Consider the following 21,153-nt stretch of genomic DNA (forward strand, 5'->3'; position numbering starts at 1 on the left):
GTTTTGAAAACCGACCTGGAGGCCAAACCATTTTTGCCTTCGGGTCACCGGTTTGGTCATTTGGGTCAAATGGGTTAGAGTTAGATCATGCCATGTAATCATTTTAATATATATATATATATATATATAGATAATTCTATGCTTATTATTTTATGCTTTTAGTTCAATTTTTAATTTTTTATTTGAAAAAATGTTAAAATTTGTAATTTGAGGCAAAAAAGTTTTTTTTTTTTGTGAAAATACCATGAAAAAAAGATCATCTCAATTGGATGTTGGAGTGCAATGTTATAACTTCTGGAAGTTTGCATACATATTTAATTTGCAACTCGCAACCTGGTCACCAGGTTGTATGGGCCAATGGTTTAATAAATTGGGTTGGATGGTTTTTGATCATGTCAACAGTTTCTAACCAATTCTTGGTTTTAGTAGAATTGAACCTAGAATCATGATAAAGTGATAGTTTGAATGGTTCAATTAGTTGAGTCAATAGTGGGTTGAAAACACTGGTTTAAAGAAATAAAATTTGGAATTGATATATTTTAATTAGAGAAATAAAACCAATAACCATCTTCTACAAGGCTACTTACTACTCAGACCTGCTAAGTGCTAACTTTCAAAGTCTACTTAAATGGATCCAACTAGGGGTGTGAATTGGGGCTGGGTTAGGTTGGGTTAAGGTCAACCCTAGTCCAAACCCTAATTCTAACCCATTATTATTCTTATTTATTTATTCTTTTCAAGGTCGGGTTGAGGTAGGCTTAGCTTCTTCACTTTATTTTAATATGTTTTCTTGATAAAGAAAGCAAATTATTTTGATAGAAATTATGTACATGATACCTTGCAAATTAATAACTAATCATTTAACATTTTCATTTAGGCTCAGTTTGGAAAGATTATAAATACAAATATATACAGTGTAAATACAAAGAAAATAATACAAAATACAAGGTTTTGCACTAGTCCTTCCAAAGTGAGCCATGTATTTGTGCTGTACATATCTGTACATGTTTTAGTTATGGTACATATTTGTATAAATCTTATAAATCTTTGATGTGATCTAGTGTAGTGTTTTTTGTTTGTTAGTTTACTAGGAGGGTTTAATTTTTGACAATGATGTATAATTTTATATGAGAAGTTAAATATGAAGAATTTATATAAAAGCCTAATAGGGCCTTGTGATATATTAGAATTATTACTATTGACCCCAATTCCCATTTGCCCATAAAAAATCTCAGTTAGAAATATAGGAAAATCTTTACAAAACTTGTATAGGTTTCCTTGCTTTTCCCTTCATTTCCCTACTTTTTCCTTCAAACCAAACACAGCTTTAAGTCCTACGATCCAAATGCACACTAAATGTTGATGTAAGGTCTAGGCGATAAAACGGTAATGGTATAAAGTAGATTCTAGTAAGAAAAATGATTATGGAGACTGGATCCTGGCAGGAAAAATAGAAAATCACTAAAGCTTTTATAATTTTTTAGGGGTTTTTATTGATTCCTTTATTTCATAAAATTTTAATACAAAAGCCTCATTCGTTTTTCAGGAAGGTACTTACCTCGAGTAAGTGCATTTATTCATGTTTTTTTTTAATTTCTCAGTAAATAAGACAATAACTATTTTAGCCATAAAAATTTATTATTAAAAGAGAATTTTGTCCCATCTTAGTATTGACAACTTCTCCCTAGGTGGGAAAGTTATTTACCCACCTTGGAGAGGGAAAATACATTGCAGAAAAGTACACTGTCCCACACTGTAGAATTCTGAAATCCATTGCAACCTTACACAATTCAAAATGACAAACACCCCCACTCTAAAACACCAATACCTACCTGAGTATTGGCATCAATTTTGAGTTGGCACCTACCCCAACTGTACAGTGGGGCAAAGAATTCATAGAGTGTATTGAACGGTCGGTCTCCCAATAAATTGTCCATGGACTGATGGACCCCACATAGATTTGAAATTGAAATCCCATTGACCAACTTTCCTACTCTCAAAATCCAAAAAGAAACGGTAAATTACAAAAACCCCCTTGTATTATGGGGTCTGTGACAAAGACCCCCTTGTACTTTGTTTTGCGACAAAGACCCTCTTGTACTATGACCGTGAGACAAAGAACCCCTTCCATTAGTCTTCAGTTAAAATGCGTCGTTTCAATATTTTTTAATCCTCATACTACCCTTTAATAACTATTAGAAAAACACTGTTCATCTTCCCTTACCTTACGATACACGAACAACAGCGGTGATAATCCCCTCTACCTCATATTCCTTCATATTTCTCTCTCTCTCTCCCCCTCTCTCTATTTCTCTCCCCCAAGATTTCTTCTTTCCCTTCCCCTTTCTTCTTCTCGCTTTCCTCTATTTTCAGTTCCTCTCAGCCATATTTCTCTCTCTCCCTCTCAATTACCGTCATGTATAAGGTTTTGCACTCTACATATTTGCATGGAAAAATCACCTTTTACCTATTACAGGAAAGTTGAAAACTTCAAATTACAGTAATTACTGTTGTCCTCTAGATTACATCAGGGGGTGGTTATCAACGTGAACCATTTTGTCTTCTAAAACAATAAACAATTGCCACAACAACAAATTTGTTTCTTGTTTTAGGGATACAATGGCATTGTTGTCACTGTTGTTTTGGGTTGATTAATACAAAATTGTGAAAAATTTATTACGCCATTATATATGAATACCATTTCAATTAGAAAAATGCCACTGTACCAATTATAGCATTTCAATTATAACAAATTTGACGTTTTAAGTAAAAATAGAAACTTACATATATCATCTAAAAGAAAGTTTCATATGTAATGCCACTGTACCAAACACCTCTTTAGATAGCAAAACCATTCACATTGATGAATACTCCCTCGCATGTGGTATTCCTACTAGGAGAGGTTTTGCGTTAATTTGGCCTTTTTGCTCGATGAATTAAACAATAAAGGGGAGTGTTCTTTTTGTAGTTTAAAAAAAAAGGAGATTGTGTTTCGGAACTGTTACCGCCTAGGATGGGCTGAGGGCAACAAGATAAATTAGCTTTCGATCCGAGGGCTGATTGATGAGTCTGAAGACCGCTGTGGCCGAGGGTTGATAGGTCAGACCTGTGGAGAGAGAGAGAGAATGTCAGAGGCCCCGAGTATTGGCTCGTGGTAGAGTCTCTGACGGTCAAGTTAGTATGGGTGTGACGAGAGATGGACGAGGCCTGAGGTTGGTTAACTGCCCGGTTCAGCGGTTCGCTGACCAAAATCAACGGTTTTGGGGAGAAATCTGGTTTTTGGGGAAAACAGACCAGTTCCCGGTTTTTCCAGTCCGACCGTCCTGTCCGATTCGATTTTGAAAACCATGTAAAACTATCTTTCATAGTGTACAAAAAAATAAGGATTTTACTAGATTTAGAACTATGGTTTATTGGTGAAAATGCATTTTAAAATTCTGATTGTGTTTATGAAACATGGTTTATGGATGAAATTTACTCTACCAACAATGCAAGTCGTTTTTTTTTCCCATTAACTCAATAAATATTTATTCTGATAAAGTTTTGGATAAATTGCTGAAATCTCTCCAAAAGTTTTTGATCGTTGCTGAAACCTCTCCTGAAATTTGGTATTGCAATTATCTTTCTTGAACTTTTTGCCACATTTGCAAGTTGATCCCTTCTATTAGAATCTTCTAACAAGAGGCACAAAATGTCCAAAATGCCCATGCAATTATTACCAAGGCTGTTTCTTCAGAAAAATCACTACAAACTTTATGAACAACGATAAGAAAAAAAAAGAATTCAAAGTTGTGGCCTTACCTTAAGAGATTGACATGAAAGGAAATTGGAAAATAAATCAATTCCGGAAATAGATTAGAAGGGTTTGGGGTAGTGATTGATATGAAGAGAATATGTGGATAATAAGCATTTTGATCAAAAGTAATTATATGGGCATTTTGAACATTTTCATATGTTTGTTAGGGATTATAATAGAGAGGATCTATTTACAACTTTATTAGAAAATTAAAGAGGAATTGAATCGGATGATTGCCATTACCAAACTAAAAGGAGGTTTCAGCAATTTACCTAAAGTTAATTAAAAGTGCAAGTTTAAAAATAGGTAAAAGACTTAAAGCTCCCCTGAGATTTGTCCTAAATACTGAGACCTCCCTTCATTTTTCAAATTGGTTAATTCTTCAAATTTTCAAAAACAGTAGAACAATTTTTTACTTCTTTAATTAAGATTTGACTGTGTGAAACTAGAGAGCTTGTTGACATGTTTGTTCCTAGTATTGTCACATTCCACTAATATGAACCCAAGCATGTCTGTCGAAATTGTTGTCTCTAGAAACAATGAGAGGTTTGCAATTGCTGTATGAGTAATCTTCGATCTTTATCTCAAGGGAAATGGTATATGGATGTATGCACCGCATGGGGCGGGGGCTTGTCAAGACTCTCCCTATTTTTGATTGGTATGCTTCTTAAGGGTAGGGAAGATCTTAGGTTGAGCCATTGAGAGAATCTCCGTTAAATAATATATATGGAAATCTCTAACATATTACTTGCATGGGTCTTACTTTAAAAAATAAAAAATTTAAATGAGAGGGGCAAATTGTTTACTTCTACCAAAAGAAAACTCTTGGAGGATGATTTTTATCAAGGTTTTTAAAAAAGAATCGGACATCGAATCGTTCAAGGGTTCGGTTCTTAGGTCAAACGGTTCGATTATTTAAATCAAACAAATGGCCCGTTCTGATAAAAAAATTTTAAAAAAATAAAAATGGCAAAAAACCATTGTCCAGGTCAATGGTTTGAATGCCCGGGTCAACGGTTCATTGACCAAATCAATAGTTTTTGGCCAAGAAATGGTTTTGGGGTGAAGTAGACCAGTTCTTGATTTTTCCAGTCTGAACCGTTTTTGAAAATCGTGGTTTTTATAGCAGGTAAAGAAGTAGTACAACAATAAAGAGCAAAATTGGATTTAAAAAAAAAAAATTAACCAATACATGTCGTCATGTTCAAAGGGGATGTGGATGGAGTGTTAAAGGAGGGGAGGTTCTTGTCTGATGACATCACCTTAGGGGAGGTGTTAGTCTAATTTAAAATATAAAGGATGTTTTAGTATTTAAGAAAAAACCTCGAGAGGTTTAAGTCTTTTACCCTTTAAAAATTTAAGGGAAATTGTTTAAAACTCATCATGAGTTTTCATCATTTTTCTTAAACTCACTATGTCACTAACTTCATGTTATACAGACTAATGAGTGTTAATATATTACCATTTTAACCTTTATAGAAAAATATAAAATATATACAAAATAAATTAACGAGTGTTAATATATTACCATTTTAATATTTAGATATGAAAAAGGAAAACATTCAAAAAATATTTTCAAATATAAAATACATGAAAACATAGAAATTACAAAAAATATAAAAACTTATAGAAATTGCAAACAAAATAAAAAAAATATTTTTAAATTATAGAAACTATAGCAATTGAAAAACAAAATTAGAAAATAAAAATTTTAGAAAAAACACCAAAAATTATAATAAAACACAGAAATTGTAAATAAATAACAAAAATACAGGAAAATTTATAGATTGTAGAAAATAGAAAAATGTAAAACAATAGAAATTATAAAAAATATTGGAAATTATAACAAAACACTAAAATGCAAAAAAAAAACAAGAAATTTGAAAACTAAAACAGACCATTTTCCTCCAATTCACCGTTCAAGGGTAATTTAGTAATAAAAATTGTTATTTATGCTGATATGGACACCTCTGTTAAGAAGTTTTAATGGTGCACTAATGGAAGGTGAGTTTTGAAAAATAAAAACTTACTAACAGAGTTTTAGACATTTTTAAAAATTGTAGTGAATTTAAAAAAAATATTAAAAATTGATGAATTTTAGACAATTTCCCAAAATTTAAATCATTGTGTCAATGTCTTCCCAAAATGTCTTCTGTCGAGATAGTTAACGGGAGGGGTGGTTGCATTATATTTAATGAAATGTTTTACAATTATTAAAATAATTCGGAGGTTTTAAGTATTTGTAAGAAAAATAGAAGGGAGGTTTAAAGAACTTTCTCGAATTAAAAATACCGTTAACATGTAAAACCTAGAGGCAGGGCTGAGAAGGACGTGGAAGGTTCGCGAAGGGTCTCCATTAAACCACGAGTTCCAAATGTTTGGTCAAATCTTCTGCAACCTTCCCCCGCTTCTCGGAAATTCGTCTCACTAGGCTTTCTTGTTCCATTTCTCTCCTCTTAGCTTGAAAAAAAGAAAACCTTCTCTCTTCTCTGCAAATTCTCCGAATCTCTCTCTCACCAACCATTTCCCCAAAAGAGACCTTCAATCAACCGAAGATCTCTACCTGTCGTGCATTGGTTTCTATCTATTTCCTGCGTTTGATTTGTTTGGAGGAGCAGCCTTTCCGTCAGAGTCTTTTTTGACCTGAGTTTATTACAGCAAAAGTTTTGAGGAATAGGAAAGAGAAGGACTCAACTTTGCGGGAATCGCCATTTGTTGAAAACCATCAAGTGCTGAAGCCTTTCTCAGATTCAAATCCCCTTTATTCTGGTCGAATTCGGTTTTGTTAATTTATCAAACGAGCAATTTCCCAACCCAGCGGCTTTATTTGGAAATTGAGAATCTGTCTCTAGGAGTCTTTTGATCTAGTTTCGGGGTCTAGGGGTGGGGGAGATGGAGACTGGGGTAGCAGAGAACAAGTCCTCTTACACGTATTGGGTTAGGGATGTAACAAAAGACGCTGCTCCACTCCCCGTACCTCGCCAGCTCTCAGCGGATGATTTATCAAAGCAGACCCAGCCTAATTCATTGGGATCGGTCTGGAATAGTGTAAGCAACAATCTTCCTTCTATTTTCTTGTCTTCCTCCTTTTATTTTCTTTGTAATGTTGTTTAAGATTGGATCTGATATTTGATCAATGAGCTCAGGGTTATGAGTTGAGTTTGATTTGGTATGTAAAGAATATTAGACGTAGACAGGAAAGACTTAAAATCATTGAAAGGGAATATGGTGATAGAAAAGTAGTAGATGAGAACACTTGGAATGACAAACCTGGTCCAATTTCGTTTTATTAGATTTCATCTAAAACATTGAAATTTTGATGAGAAAATTTTCATTTTAAATTTTAAAACTTATATTTGATGTCTTAATAGCAACAATGCCAAAACAATGTAATGGAATATAAATACCCCAAACGCTTATAAGATTTCCCATAATAAAATGCAAGAATTTCCTTTATTGCGCCTTATGACAATGCCACAATGTATGCGAATACAAGAAGATGTATAAGCACAATGTTTATGGAAGGTCCTCACTTTAGCACCAGCCATCATATATTGGAGAGTTACACATGTTTAAATCTGGATTGCGGCGGTTGCCTAACCATAGATGTCTTTAAGTGAAGAAACGGAGGCACAACCATGATTGGTAGTCATTTTGTTGTATGGACATGAATAGCTAATTCAATGCATTTATCTTAATCCTAAAATAGTCACAACTTAATGTCCTATTCAACAAAATACTTATAGGCCACCGTGGATTCACAGGCTGAATAATACGTGAATGCTTTAATAGTGAGTTGTTGACTTGTTGGCTGCTGTTCTTATAATGGCAACTAGCATTGGAATTCATTTCACTCTTTGGAGAGAGCAAATCAATTCAGGGGCCTATGAGATTTGGGTTAGGAGATCTGCAAGCAGTATGGCTGATGGTTTAGCTAAACAAGGAGTTCATAGGCAAACTATGTTTTGGGCTTATTTGTAATACTTGGGATGGTTTAGCTCCTTTGGGCTTCTTGTTTCTTTTCACAACTTCTTGTTGTATCTCTCTTTTTCTAATTTAATGAATTAATCTTTGGGTTGTTGATCAAAAGAAAAAAAAAGATTTGCTGGTGAATGACAATTTCCTATGATGATCACTAAAATAATGGTCAATAATAGTCAATGTGTGGTTTAGATTATGTTCTAATTCCTTATAGAACTTTTGGATTTTTGAGACATTCCTTTGGTTTCAAATAGAGGGACTATTCCTTTGGTTTAGATTATGTTCTAAAACTTTGGCTTGAATTGTTTGGAACTTAATTTGTGGGTTTTGTAAGAAGTGAATTTCTTGAATGGATAAATTAGAAAATTTTATGGACTCATACTATGGTAAAGCACTACACCATAAAGCCTACCTCATATAGCAAGACCGGGGGGGGGAGTAAATGCACCAAGTGGGCAACTTATCAAATTCACCAGGGAGTGTGTGGATATATGAGGCTGGTAGGCTTTACAGTGCAGCAGCTTTACCGTAGCATTTGCCAATTTTAAAAGAATTTCTCTTTAGTTTTATTGGTTATTGGTATTCAGTATTTGTAGGACCTTTTTATACAAGATTCATTTGTGCTGCTACATGGCAACTAATAGGAGAAACATTTACTGTATCTAGTGTGGAACTTTAGATGTAACTGCTGAAGGTAGTAACTTTAAGCTATACATAGCAGGTGGTTTTCTGTATTGTTGTTAATTGTTATGCAAGTTACTTGAGAAGTAAGAAGTTGGTTATAATTGGCCTTTTGTTTTATGATTGGTTAAAGTTTTAGGTTAAGTGGTTAACCAATTAAAAACTTAAGGCAATAAACTGTGGGTTATGTGGGCATTGTGGTTTTTCATTGCTTCTTTCAGTATTATATATGTAATTTATTGAAACTTAATGTTAGAAAAGGACTGTCATCATGGTTGTGTCTATCTGGGACCTTGGGGGGGGGGGAGGGAGGTATACTGGATATAGACCTAACCTTTGGCATTGTTTTTTGCACAAAGTGGTCACACTCAGACTCAAACCTGCATACTGGTGCTTGTCGGCCTGATATCTCATCATTGCACCAAGCAATGGCCCCTATTAAAATTCAATTATCAAGGTTGAAATGAACTCCTACTGTATGATGCAGCAGAAAAGTTCAACCCTGTGCCATTTACTTGTAGTTGTCAAATAAGTATTTGGATACTTAAAAACAATTGTAACAAGAGAAAAGAACAAGATATGGGTTTTGTATGTTTAATTGTATGATTCAATGTATTAATTATGAGTTTATAACATAATATTTGTGAACCCAAAAATATTAAGGTTAATGTAAGGATCCACTTAGCCATTTTACATGCCTAGGCACCTGCCTTGTTGCCTAGTATTCTTTCTGTAATCACCATGGACTTTGATAGTTGGCTGGTCAATCCCTCGAAGGTCTAGAGAGAACGGCACGGAAGAGAGGGAAAGAAAGGAGGAAGAAGAAGAAGGAGGGATCTTCTGAAAAACCTAAGGTTAGGGCTACATGGTAGTCTGACATGGAAGGATAGTTGTCCCTCCTTTCATAGAGAGGACCCCAAGGCTGTAAGTAAAAGGATCTAAAAGGGGACCTTTCCTATTAGGAAAGGGGATCTTTATGTCATCTATTAAGGGAGCACCATTGGGATTTCACCACATGCCTAGCGAGATCCTTCAAAGACAAAGTTTCCTTTCTCTTAAGGATTCTCATGTGGCAATTGTAGGCTACGTCCCCTTACGAGTTTCCTAGTGGCTACGTGTTAAAGGACAAGATCTGACTGGCGATGTTATCGCAAGTCTCGGGCAACGACCATTGTTTACTGTGAGTCCCAAGAAGTGTTTTATGCTCATCACAAGTCTTGGATGGCCTTCCATGCTTATCACAGATCTCGGGTAGCTTTTAAGCTCATCGCAAGTTCGCGATGGTTGTTAAGCTCATCGTAAGTTTGCGATGGTTATTAAGCCCATCGAAGGTCTTGGGAGATTCTACGTGTTGTTAGATTTGCGGTTGTGGCTTTATTTTGATATATGCAATGTAATTGGGGTGATAAAGAACTACATGTACTTACACTCTCAGTGAGTGCCTTTTGTATTTTACCCATGGCTAATGGTTGATTGACAACCAGAAACTGCTTATTCATCTAGGCATTGGCTTGACAGTTACGAAAGAGGGATCAATGGACTAAGAATAAGGGGCTGGCCTAAGTATCCATGGCATTCTAGATACATATTTCTTGTATACCATTATTTTCCACTAGTAAAAGTTCTAATAGTTTCTGATAGAAAAATTCTGGATAATATTGTGAATTGTATTATTATAGAAGGTAAAGTAAGCTTGTATTGAATCAAAATAAAAGTATATATGGTCCTCTTTATAAAAAGGTGAAGAAAAGTCATCTCCACTGAAGCATCTATGAATTACCAGCCATCTACTTAACATTGCAATTGCTAAATTGATTACAACTTCTTCTGAATTTGTTTTCTGCTAAGTTGTCTAAACCATGGCCAAAGGCACTACTGTCCAACAGGCCCACCTTTCTTAGACATACCCTGCACTTGCTACCCTACTAGCAGGTCCTTAACCGAAGCTGGATAGCACCAAAATAATGGGACACCTTTGAAGAAATGATCCCAGATTTTAGTTGTGGACTTGCAGAAAAAAAAGTAATTCAGTCTCTTGGTTTATGAATTCTCCCAATTAATACACTGGTTTATGAATTTTTCCTATAGAAAACCCTGCTTTTTTCTGTCTTTCCAGACTCCTCACTACAAAGCGAAAATAAAGGTTCCAAATGATTATACCATGCTTACAACAGCCTTTGATTGGCCATGAAGAAATGAGAGAAGGCTTCTAGATCTCTTACAAGATACAAGAAAGTTGGGAGCAAAGCCTGCAAATTCTCCTATTGATGAAAACCATAGACTTGATGATTGTATTGGAGAGCCTGTGACAGATGTCAAGAAGTTTCAAAGGTTGGTAGGAAGACTTCTCTACTTATCAATGAGTTGGCCAGATATAGCATATGCTGCTGGTGTCCTCAGTTAGTTTATGCATGCTCCAAGAATCTCCCATTTGGAGGCAGTAGAGAGGGTTCTCAAATATCTGAAGTATACAGGGATTGGCGTATTATTCAAGAAATATGGCCATATAAAAGTGGAAGTTTACACAGATGCAAATTGGGCTAGCACAATTGATGATAGGAAATTGACTAGTGGAGCTTTTGTTGGTGGAAATTTAGTCACTTGGAGGAGCAAAAAGCAAATTTAGTGGCCAAATCTAGTGTTGATGCTGAGTATAGGGCTATGGTTCATGGAGTTGCTGAAGTGCTCTTGCTAAATAGTTTGATTGGTGACTTGGGCTTCTCTATTGATGGTCCAATGTCCCCTTACTGTGACAACAAGACAGCCATTAAGTGACCAACCTATTTTTTCATGACAGGACCAAGGAACAACTAGTAGATATCCTTACAAAGGGTTTTCACTATGTACGACATAATGAGTTGTGTGACAAGTTGGGCATAATTGACATATGTGCTCCAACTTGAGGGGGGAGTGTTGTATTATGTTATGTTACTAGTGTAGGGGTATTTCTGGCATTTGGCCTTTCTATTTGTTATAAACTGTCGCCCTAAGTATAAATACCAACATAGGTGCTGCCAGCTGCAACTTTTGGAATAAAACCCATCTTCCCTTCTTCCCTTCTTCCTCCTCTTCTCTTTTCCTTTTCTTCTCTCTTTTCTTCCTTTATTTTATTTTTTCCTTTGCTGGACTATAGTGTTATAAGGAGTTAGGACTCCTTGAAGAGATCTAGGAAGTGAATGCATACCTAAGGACAGAGTAATGACAAATAAGAAACCAGCTTCCTTTCCACTTCATAGAATCTGCATCTGCATTCCATAATTTTTTACTTGAGATTAAGCGTTTAGTGACACAAACTTTCTTATTAGTATTATTTTTTGATCAGAAACTCAAAGAATTTTATTAAAGCTTTAAAAGGAAAAGAATACAACAAGTTGTTAGACATAAAACCTTATACAGCAAAGAATTCCACCACCCCATTAACATTGAGCCGAAAACAAATGATGCCTGTCTACTCCTTGCTTAGCCAGTCCATCTGCCAACCCATTAGAGGACCTCCTAACCCATCTTACTTGAATTTGCACTTTTTTTAAGAAAAGGTTAACCAGATTTCATTAAAAACAGCAGGAAGTACTTGAGGAAAGAAAACTCAAACAGCAAAAAAGAAAAATTTCAAGGGGGGAAGCCTATTGCTGTACAGATTTTATAGTCTTGCTCCAATTTTAGCTAATCCATCTGCAATATGATTCCACTCCCTCGGTATCCACCGCAGGCTTGCGTTTATATTTTCCAAGGAGTCTCTTGCCTCAGCCAGATAATGACTCAACCTCCAAGGGCCCCCCTCCTTGTCCTTCAGCCATTTGATAGTATTAGCAGAATCTCCTACAATGGATAAGTTCTGAATGCCCAATCTTTTTATTATTCTGATTCCAGTGAGAGCATCCATAACTTCAGCCTTTGTTGAATCAGCATTACCTATTGGGCCACTAAAAACCCAACAGATATTACCCAGATCATCCCTCAAAATACCCCCTATCCCAGTTACACCAGGATTGTCTGCAGCACTTCCATCAAAGTTTAAAGTCATCCCTCCTTCATTATGGGATATCTGTAGTCTCTGGATTGGTTGAGGGTGGGTTGGAAGAAACAAGATCGTTTGGATATTTCTGTTAAGGTCATTGAGAGAGAGTCCTTGGAACAGCTCAGAATTAACAGTCCAGAAATTACAATCAAAGGAGATATCTGAGATTAGTTCTTCAAGAGATCTGATTTTGTTGTCAAATAAGTGCCTGTTTCTTTCCTCCCAAATTCCCCACAATACTGCATGTAACACAGTTTGCCAGTACACTTAACCTCTTCTGCTCAGGCCTGAACCATGCCACTGATGGAGGAACTCTTGAATGTGCTTTGGAAAGACCCAACTGTATCCAGTCAGATTTAAGAAATAACACCAACTATTTTGTGAGAAATTGCAATGAATAAGTAGGTTATCAACTGATTCACATTCTCTTAGGCAAAGCACACAAGCATGAGGAGAAATATGTGATCTTCCCAGATTTCTTTTCTGAAGAAGGTCACAAGTAATAAGTAGGTGATCAACTGATTCACATTCTCTTAGGCAAAGCACACAAGCATCAGGAGAAATATATGATCTTCCCCGACTTTTTTTTCTAAAGAAGGTCACAAGTATTTATTCTCTGTATGCACGCTTCCCAAACAAAGAAGCAAACTCTTAGCAGAATATGACTGCTCCAGATCTTGAAAGGGAAAGAGGAACTCTGTTCACCTGCAGTTAGAGCCTTGAACATAGATTTGGAAGAGAAATCACCATTTGGGTTGAGGGTCCATACTCAGGTGTCAATGGGATGAGGGGAAGTGTAGACTTCTTTAATGGTATGAAAGAGGTTCAAGAGGTCTGAAATCTGTGTCCCTTAGGGGTCTTTCTAAGGTTGAGGGTCAAGTTATTATCGGCAGGTATATCTGCGATACAAGAGGAGACAGTTGATTCTTGGTCTAAGGAAAGGTTCAAGAGGTCTGAATTTGCATTTGTCTTCTGAAATCATTTCTGAATTGTGATAAAACCCCTTCTCCTTTTTTCAACCACACACTTTCTTATTTTAAGATTAGGTTGTACAACTTATGGTTTCTGATGAGTAAATTTTTGTATATGTGTACTTTGTACATCAGAATTAAGATGTTTCAGTGGTTTACTTTTTTCAGAGTTATGGTAACCATTTAATGTTTGGCTTCGGAAATCATATTCAAGAAGGGATGGTTGGCTTTTTTTATTGATTGTCTTTGACTGTTCTTTATTGTTTCTTTTTTATTTCCTTTTGTCTTCTGAGTTGAATGTTTTTATAGGCAATCATTTTTATTTTATTAACAGGCTGGAACCTGGGAGGAGAAGAACCTTAGTTCATGGGCAAGTAATAGGATGAAGGTACTCCTACAACTTAAGATTAGTTTGCATCATGTTTGCCTGAAACTATGTTATGAAGAATGGACATTTAACAGGATAGGCAGGTGTGATAACCACTTTTTTTAGCAACTTGTTAAGTAGTTCCATGGATATTTAGCAACTTGTATCTTGTAATTCATTTTTGAATGTGTTGATGCATACTGCTAACTTCAGTAGTTAGTAGAGTTTATTGATAAAAAAAAGTAGTTAGTAGAGTTGGAATACTGTATTTTATGCCAACATTTTGTCATAGTTGTCAAAGTGTCATCTAGGCAACTAGGTGTCCTTAGTTGGGTGCCTTGCCTGAATGCGTATATTGTATTGGTATCCATGACTATGGATATGGGATCTGCCACCGTATACTCCCAATATGGTGCATATCATATTGGTATCCGTGACTATGGATATGGGATCTGCCACGACTGGGTTTCTATTGCACCAGCCATGCATACTGGTATGATTCACCTCCGTATCAGGCTGTATGGTGCCGTATCGGTGGATAGAGCCCAATACATACCGATACAGAAGTGTATTGGTGTCTTATCTCACAACTTTGTATATTGACAGCTTTTGGACTTCAATACAAATTGAAAATTATAATTATAAAAACAAATAAATAATTTAAGATTTAATTTTTCCCAAAAATTTAATAAGAACCAGGTTGTTTTAGCCACAAATGGGTTTGTGTCAACTAGTCGTGCGTAGTGGTATAATATGCCTCCATGTTGGGCTGTATTGTGCCACATTGGTGGATACGATTCGATACGCATTGATATAGAAGCATATTGATGCCCAATTTCAAAGTTCTGTATATGATCGCTTTTGAACTGTTTTGGACTTCAATAAAAAATTGAAAAATATAAAAATAATTTCCCTTGTATAGTTGGGATAAGGCATGGATGATGATAAAAATAATTTATTTTGTCTACCTTAAATGATTTGTATGTTTTATTTTACAATTATATGTAAAAATTTAGAACATATTTATTATATGAAAAACAATAGAGCTGTTATTTATATAAAAATACTAAACAAATAAAAATTTCCCAAAATTTTAAAAAAATTGAAAATTATAATTATAAAAACCGAAAGAGTTACAATTATAAAAAACTTAAATAGAGTTGTAATTATAAAAAAATGAAATAAAGTGATAATTATTGTATGATGTGTACCATGGTTTTTAAAACCAACCCGATGACTGAACCGGTCAGGGGTCCAGTTATCAGGTCAAACGGTCCGACTGTTAGAACTGAACGCTTGGCCCGTTCTGACAAAAAAAATAAAAAAATTCAAAAAAGTAAAAAACGGTCAAAACTGTTCGAACGGTTAACCGCCTGGTTCAGCGGTTCGCTGACCAAAATCAACGGTTTTGGGGGGAAATCCGGTTTTTGGGGAAAACAGAACCGATCACTTGACCGGTTCCCTGTTTTCCCAGTTCGACCGTCCGGTCCGGTCCGGTTTTGAAAACCATGATGTGTACATGTTCTATTGTCTTGATAGTTTGTTTGTTGTGAATATTCTGAACTCTGGGGATCTGGGGGTCAACCCAGATTTGTGCTATTAGTGGACTATATATCTTTTGGTTCTGTAAATTACATGATAAAATTTAAGTATATTCCTTGAATGAGGAATGATATGGCCCATTAAACTGCTAAGAGGGCCCAAACTTTAAATAGGGAGGTTGCCTTTTTTGATTCCCCTCCCGCTAATCTATCTCATCTGTATAACAGTTTTTTGGATGAATGGTAATGCTTAGCTTTATCAATAAATAAATAAAATGTGCATTTCTCATGTGTTTATACCATATTCATAGATGATCCAGCTTTAGATTTAGTGTTATTAGTGTATTTATGTGATTTGTATGCATTTCCCTACCGTATCCAAGTTTTTTCATATCTGTTGTTCTGATACTGATACATTGATCATTGACCTTGACTTGAAGCCATGGTTTGAAGTATTGATACGCTTCTGTGTATTGGCAGAGGTGTATCGGTACTTAGATACATGTGGAAATACTTTTTTTTATTTCTTTTTTCAAAATTTGGTTTTTGGGAAGATATTTAAACATATTTTTCATTAAAAAAGAGTGGGGTCCTGAAACACCTGTAAGCAGGTGTATCGGACCCCCAAAGATATGATATGATACGCCTGATACGGGGCGTATCATATTGAAACTTTGAACTTTGCTTAAAGCAACTAGGCACCTGCCTAGGCAACAAAAGTCACAAGATGGGCATCTTATTATAATATCATTACTATGATGCATCTAATTGAGAAGAGAAAGAAAAAAAAAGGAGAGATTGAGATAAGATAATTTCTTTTTTGTTATTCATGTACTTTCTCTCTCATTCACTCACTCACTCATAGACACTCACTCACTATCTTAAACAAAAAACATATCCAACCTTTATCTAAGATTTTTATTATTTAAAATTACAGCATGTTTTAATTGCTAATTTGATAAGGTTAAAAATATCAATACGCCCGATACGCTGGTAGGGGCGCATCGGGCAATATCGATAGTGTTTTTTAGGCTTTTTTTTTTTATTTTTTTCAAAACCGGTTCAGGGGGGCCGGTTTAAGGCTCCTCTACCCCCCGAACTGGTCAGAACCCTGATACACCCCTTGTAGGGGCGTATCGGGAAGCCACTGGCACGATACGTATCGGCCGATACGTATCGATACTTTGAACCTTGTATGAAAATGCTCTTTTAAATACTTATCATACTAATGCTATTTTTGAAAGTATTGAAATCAATATATTTAAAAATACTATTATCTTTTAGATATGATGATTTGCCATGTTTTGAGAGGAAATTTAATGTTCTTAATAAAGATAATTGCTTTTTTTTCAAGTAATATGCCTGAAGACTGGTATGTAAAACTAGGAACTAACCTAAAATTTAATTTGTTATTTTATAAAATGCTTATTGTCTAGGTAACTAGTTAGTCATCTTCACCTAGAATTGCCTAGTCACCTTGACAAAGTGTGAATTCTATTTCAAACTGTAGATTCCAAACTACCAAATGTTGCCTCATAATTTATTCCTGCATTTGCCATCTAATGTTCGAATATATTTACAGGAATTGCTTGCTGCTGTGTGCTCATTGGAATTCTCTAGTGGCAAAGCAGAAATTGCAGAAGTAACAAAATGTGTGGGTGATGTGAGTTCTTTTGACGTACATCTATTACTACAATGCTGTATAAGACTTTAGTTGCTTCAATTGTGTTGTTGCAAATGTGAATACATTGACTAACTACCTTGACCCACCATGGGGGCTTTTGGCACATGCAATTTAATCCTTGCATCTTGTTGCATGGTCTTCATTTCACATGGCAAAATCATCTTTGTCATAATTTCCGTATTTTGCAGTTGTTGGTCCTATCCTTGAGTCTCCTAAAATATGCTCATTGTTTGACTTATTTTGTGGTATTGCTCATCCATATATATATATATATATATTTCAGTATCCTCTTCCTGCTTGCCATACTCATTTTGTGGTGTAGTTGTTCCTTGGTTGGAACGTGTTTTGCTCCCTAAAGCTTGACTTGTCTTGTGATTAGATTGTTATGATAGTCAAATGGGATGTACTGGTCATGGAATGATGTATGGGTCTGATATGGCTGGTAGCAAACCGGTTTTCTATGGATTTGATAAAGGTAAATATACCTTGTTGTTCAACTGAACTGCTTAAATATACCTAGGTGGCAGCACTTGACACAAATAGGCCCTCCATTAGTAAAATGTCCAGGGCCGTTACAGGTGATAATCTCAAGCATCATATACTTTCTCTTGATTCCAATTTTGTCCCTTTGTGATTATGTTTGGCATGTAAGTTTGCACATCTCTCTCCCTTTCTGTGGTCCTCACAACATGAAACCACCCTTAGTTTCTCACCTGTCACCACCCATTCCCCCTGTCATTAACACCATCCACCTTTTTCCACATTTCAATCTGTTAATCACACACCATAAACAGAAACCTAAACCAGTTGCAGCATGGCCACCACCAAAGTAGGCCTCCATTTTAATCTGTTAACCACACATCCCTGTTTTTCTTTCCCAATCAAACTGTGCTTTCTTTCCTGAAGATAAAAACAGCCCAATGTGGTCCGATACAAGTTTGGTCAAGTTTGAACACACGCTGTAGCACCACAGGAGCTTCTTCATGGAGTTTGGCAATGTCGGCTAGATGAGACACAATGTATTTGTGTAAACCCTGGTTTCTCGTGGAACAGAGGGGCTCAAGCTCCGAGTGTGAGTTCTTCAACACCCTGCTGCATAGCTAGGAATCTTGTACCTTATTTCCCACCAGTGAGTTGGCAGAATCAGGAATCAGCGACTCAGAAGCACAAGCATCCATTGCAGGAACTACTTGTGGATGCTAATGAGGAAGTTCGGGAGCATAGTTGTCAAGGCGATGCCTAGGCGACAAGGCACCCTTGGAGGCTTGCCTTGCCCAGTTGCCAAGCAGTTTTGTGCACTGGGTTGTAAAATACCTTTATATTTTTAATTTTTTGACATTTTAATTATAAAATAGACATTATTAAACTAGAATATTCGTTTTATGGGTTTATATACTAATTGCATTTTATTATTTTCTTATTTTGTTAGGGTTTAATCAATACAAACATTGCTAACTGCTGTATTGAACCCATGGTTCAAAGTATCGATACACCTCTGTGTGCTGGCAGATGTGTATCAGTACTTATATTGATACTCCCCCTATTTCTTTTTTATTTCTTTGCTTTTCAATTTCATTTTTAAATATATATTATTTAAAAAATGGGTCCCCGAAAACACCTGTAAACAGGTATCGGGACCCCAAAGGTACAATACAGTACACCCCATATGGGGCATATCGTATTGAAATTTTGATCCTTGATTGAACCCTCAAAAATTTCAAAACCTGAACCAATAAGCAAGGGAAGAACTTAAAATTTTGTCTAATCAACACATTTTCTTCTTCCACATCTTCTTCTTCCACCTTTTCTTCTTTTCTATAACAAAAGCAGGGGTTCAGCCCCTATATTTTTTGAATTTTCTTTTCTTTGTTCTTTTTCTTCTCATAAAATGTTGATTTTCTAGACTTAAACATGAAATTGATACTTCTCTTATGAAAATTATGAATAATTATCAAGGAAAGGTGGTTATGGAATCTAGGGAACTACCCTAGGATATATTGTTTTACTTGAAAAAAATTCATCGCCTAGGCGACAAGGCACCCCCCTGTTGCCTAGCCTCGCCTTGGCGCCTTGAAAACTATGTTCAGGGGGTGTTATTAGTGCTGAGCTGTTTGAGCCTGGTATCAATTGTAGTTTGGATGGAATCGAGATGCTTCTGCAAGTGGATGAGATGTGGAACTCATTTATCGACTTCAGAAAAGGAGGGTTTTCTTGTTTTTTATTATTGGTTGCCGCTGATGCTCACCATGGGTAAATCAAGCTCTGATCTATACAAAGAAGAGAGAGAGAGAGAGAGAGAGAGAGAGGCTCACTCTTGTGCAAGTACCCTGTGGCTTCCCAGATGCATCCCTCACTCTAAATCTCAAGCGCATACTTTGGCCTTGGTCCAATATGTTTATGTGGTCTGAGTATACATAAACATACTATATAAGTTGTTGCACCTTAGCAAATTTGTTGATTAATTATTTTGACAAGCTGTCTTAGTACCTTGCTTCTTTATAACGTCAATGTAAGCAGGTTGTAAGAAATTCATTTATATTTTATTGGAAAGATCCTTTATGAAACAGTGGAAGTTAAAGCAAGTACATGAGTTGTTTACTGATCTGATGTATTTGTCTTGGTTGATGCTTTGTCTTGGTCTATTCAGAAAGAAGCCCTTTGCTTCTGTGTTTTGGTGTTGATAATTTCTTGCAGATGAAGAAATGCTAAAGGTCTTCTTGCTTAACGTTTGCATTTATATATAAAAAAACCGGTTCATCAAGAATATGCAAGATATAACACTAATGCTCTATTATTGCCTCTTTTTGGGTGACTGATGGTGATTTCTCAAATTATGAACCAGGCATTTTTGGTTACTGTGCGAAACAAGAAAAGGGTAGGCTACACGTATGAGTTAACATTGAAAGTCAAAGGCAAGTAGTTGTGTTCAGTTTCCTTTTTTCTCTCTGCTATTGTTGACATGGATTATGAAAATCAGGGGAGTGGATGGTCCAAGATGAGAAGAAAAATATCAAGGCCTATATAGATGTCCCAGAGTTCACATTTGGTGAGCTAGATGACTTGCAGGTACATATTTTTCCTTGATCTTTACACATTTTGTGGGTAAATCAATACAATATGTTGCTTTTTCATCGACATATGTTCCTATTATTATAATCTACTTGTCTATGTTTGAATGCATGCTAGCACACATTTTGTCATGTTCTGCTTTAGGTTGGCCATGAAACTCTGTAAAACTGAGCCTAGGTTGATCATCATTTGCTTTCAGATTGAAGTGAGGCTCAACGAGGAGAAGAGTCTAGTGCAGCAAGATAAGCTGAGAATTATCCAAGACTTGCGGCTATTTTTGCAACCTATCCGTGAAAAGTTGGTCCAGTTTGAGCAGGAGCTTAAAGACAGATAGGGCGGGATATTATTTTTAGTGATTCTGTCCACTATTAGGAAATGGGGACTACTTGTCTGTCATGTTCTTATTGGAGCCTTTGATTCGTCGTACTGTTATGAGTTACTGCATCTTTGTTTGTAATGGAACACGGATCGTGTATGGAAGCAAAGCTTATGCAGTAAACTGGAACTAATTTACTGGTCATGCATTAGTTGGACTATGCCAGACAAATGATAACTTGTCCATCAATCTCTTATGTATGTTATATCTATTGTTGGATGTTTGTAAGTTAGCAGCAGGGTTCCTATGCATCCTTTTTTGGGTTATATTTAAATATAATTAAATATTAAACATATATGTTTCACATTTAGTTAAAATATAATACAATATCAGGTGTCTTGTGGTATTTGGGTTGTGTCAGGTTTATCATTCACATGCGTATTATTAAATTTTCGATGAATTATGCATATTAATTTATAATAGTGGGGTTCATGTGCATTTTGCAGATGAAGGTCGGTTATAATTGGTTTGAAGTATGCCTTTAACTATTTATGTATTTATACATTATTTTTATAGACTAATTGAGATAAGATACAGAATTTGTGTTCTAACAAGTTCTATGCGAGTTTTCCACCGTAGCCATGCTATTTTAATTAAATCGTTCCATTGTATCCTTGTGCTTTTTATGGGTGTCCCGAATCCCTGATATGTTTCTCAAAATTGTGGTTT

General features: G+C 35.7%; 1 protein-coding gene across 1 annotated transcript; it reads left to right on the forward strand.

Annotated features, from left to right (window-relative positions):
* Nucleotides 1-6,107: 6,107 nt before the first annotated feature.
* Nucleotides 6,108-20,716, forward strand: LOC104612637 (chaperone binding / ATPase activator). Its single transcript, XM_010280138.3, has 6 exons — nt 6,108-6,844; nt 13,782-13,835; nt 16,938-17,018; nt 19,882-19,951; nt 20,017-20,105; nt 20,308-20,716. The coding sequence occupies exons 1-6, from the start codon at nt 6,689-6,691 to the stop codon at nt 20,440-20,442; spliced, it is 585 nt and encodes a 194-aa protein (XP_010278440.1). The 5' UTR covers nt 6,108-6,688; the 3' UTR covers nt 20,443-20,716.
* Nucleotides 20,717-21,153: the final 437 nt, after the last annotated feature.

This window comes from Nelumbo nucifera, chromosome 8 (genome assembly GCF_055504915.1).
Source record: "Nelumbo nucifera cultivar China Antique chromosome 8, China Antique-T2T, whole genome shotgun sequence".
Classification (NCBI taxonomy): Eukaryota; Viridiplantae; Streptophyta; class Magnoliopsida; order Proteales; family Nelumbonaceae; genus Nelumbo; species Nelumbo nucifera.

Coding starts and splice junctions, on each gene's coding strand:
- LOC104612637 (XM_010280138.3), top strand. CDS start 6,689: ATGGAGACTGGGGTAGCAGAGAACAAGTCCTCTTACACGTATTGGGTT. Junction 6,845..13,781: donor TGGGATCGGTCTGGAATAGT/GTAAGCAACAAT, acceptor TTTTATTAACAG/GCTGGAACCTGGGAGGAGAA. Junction 19,952..20,016: donor GTTAACATTGAAAGTCAAAG/GCAAGTAGTTGT, acceptor TATGAAAATCAG/GGGAGTGGATGGTCCAAGAT.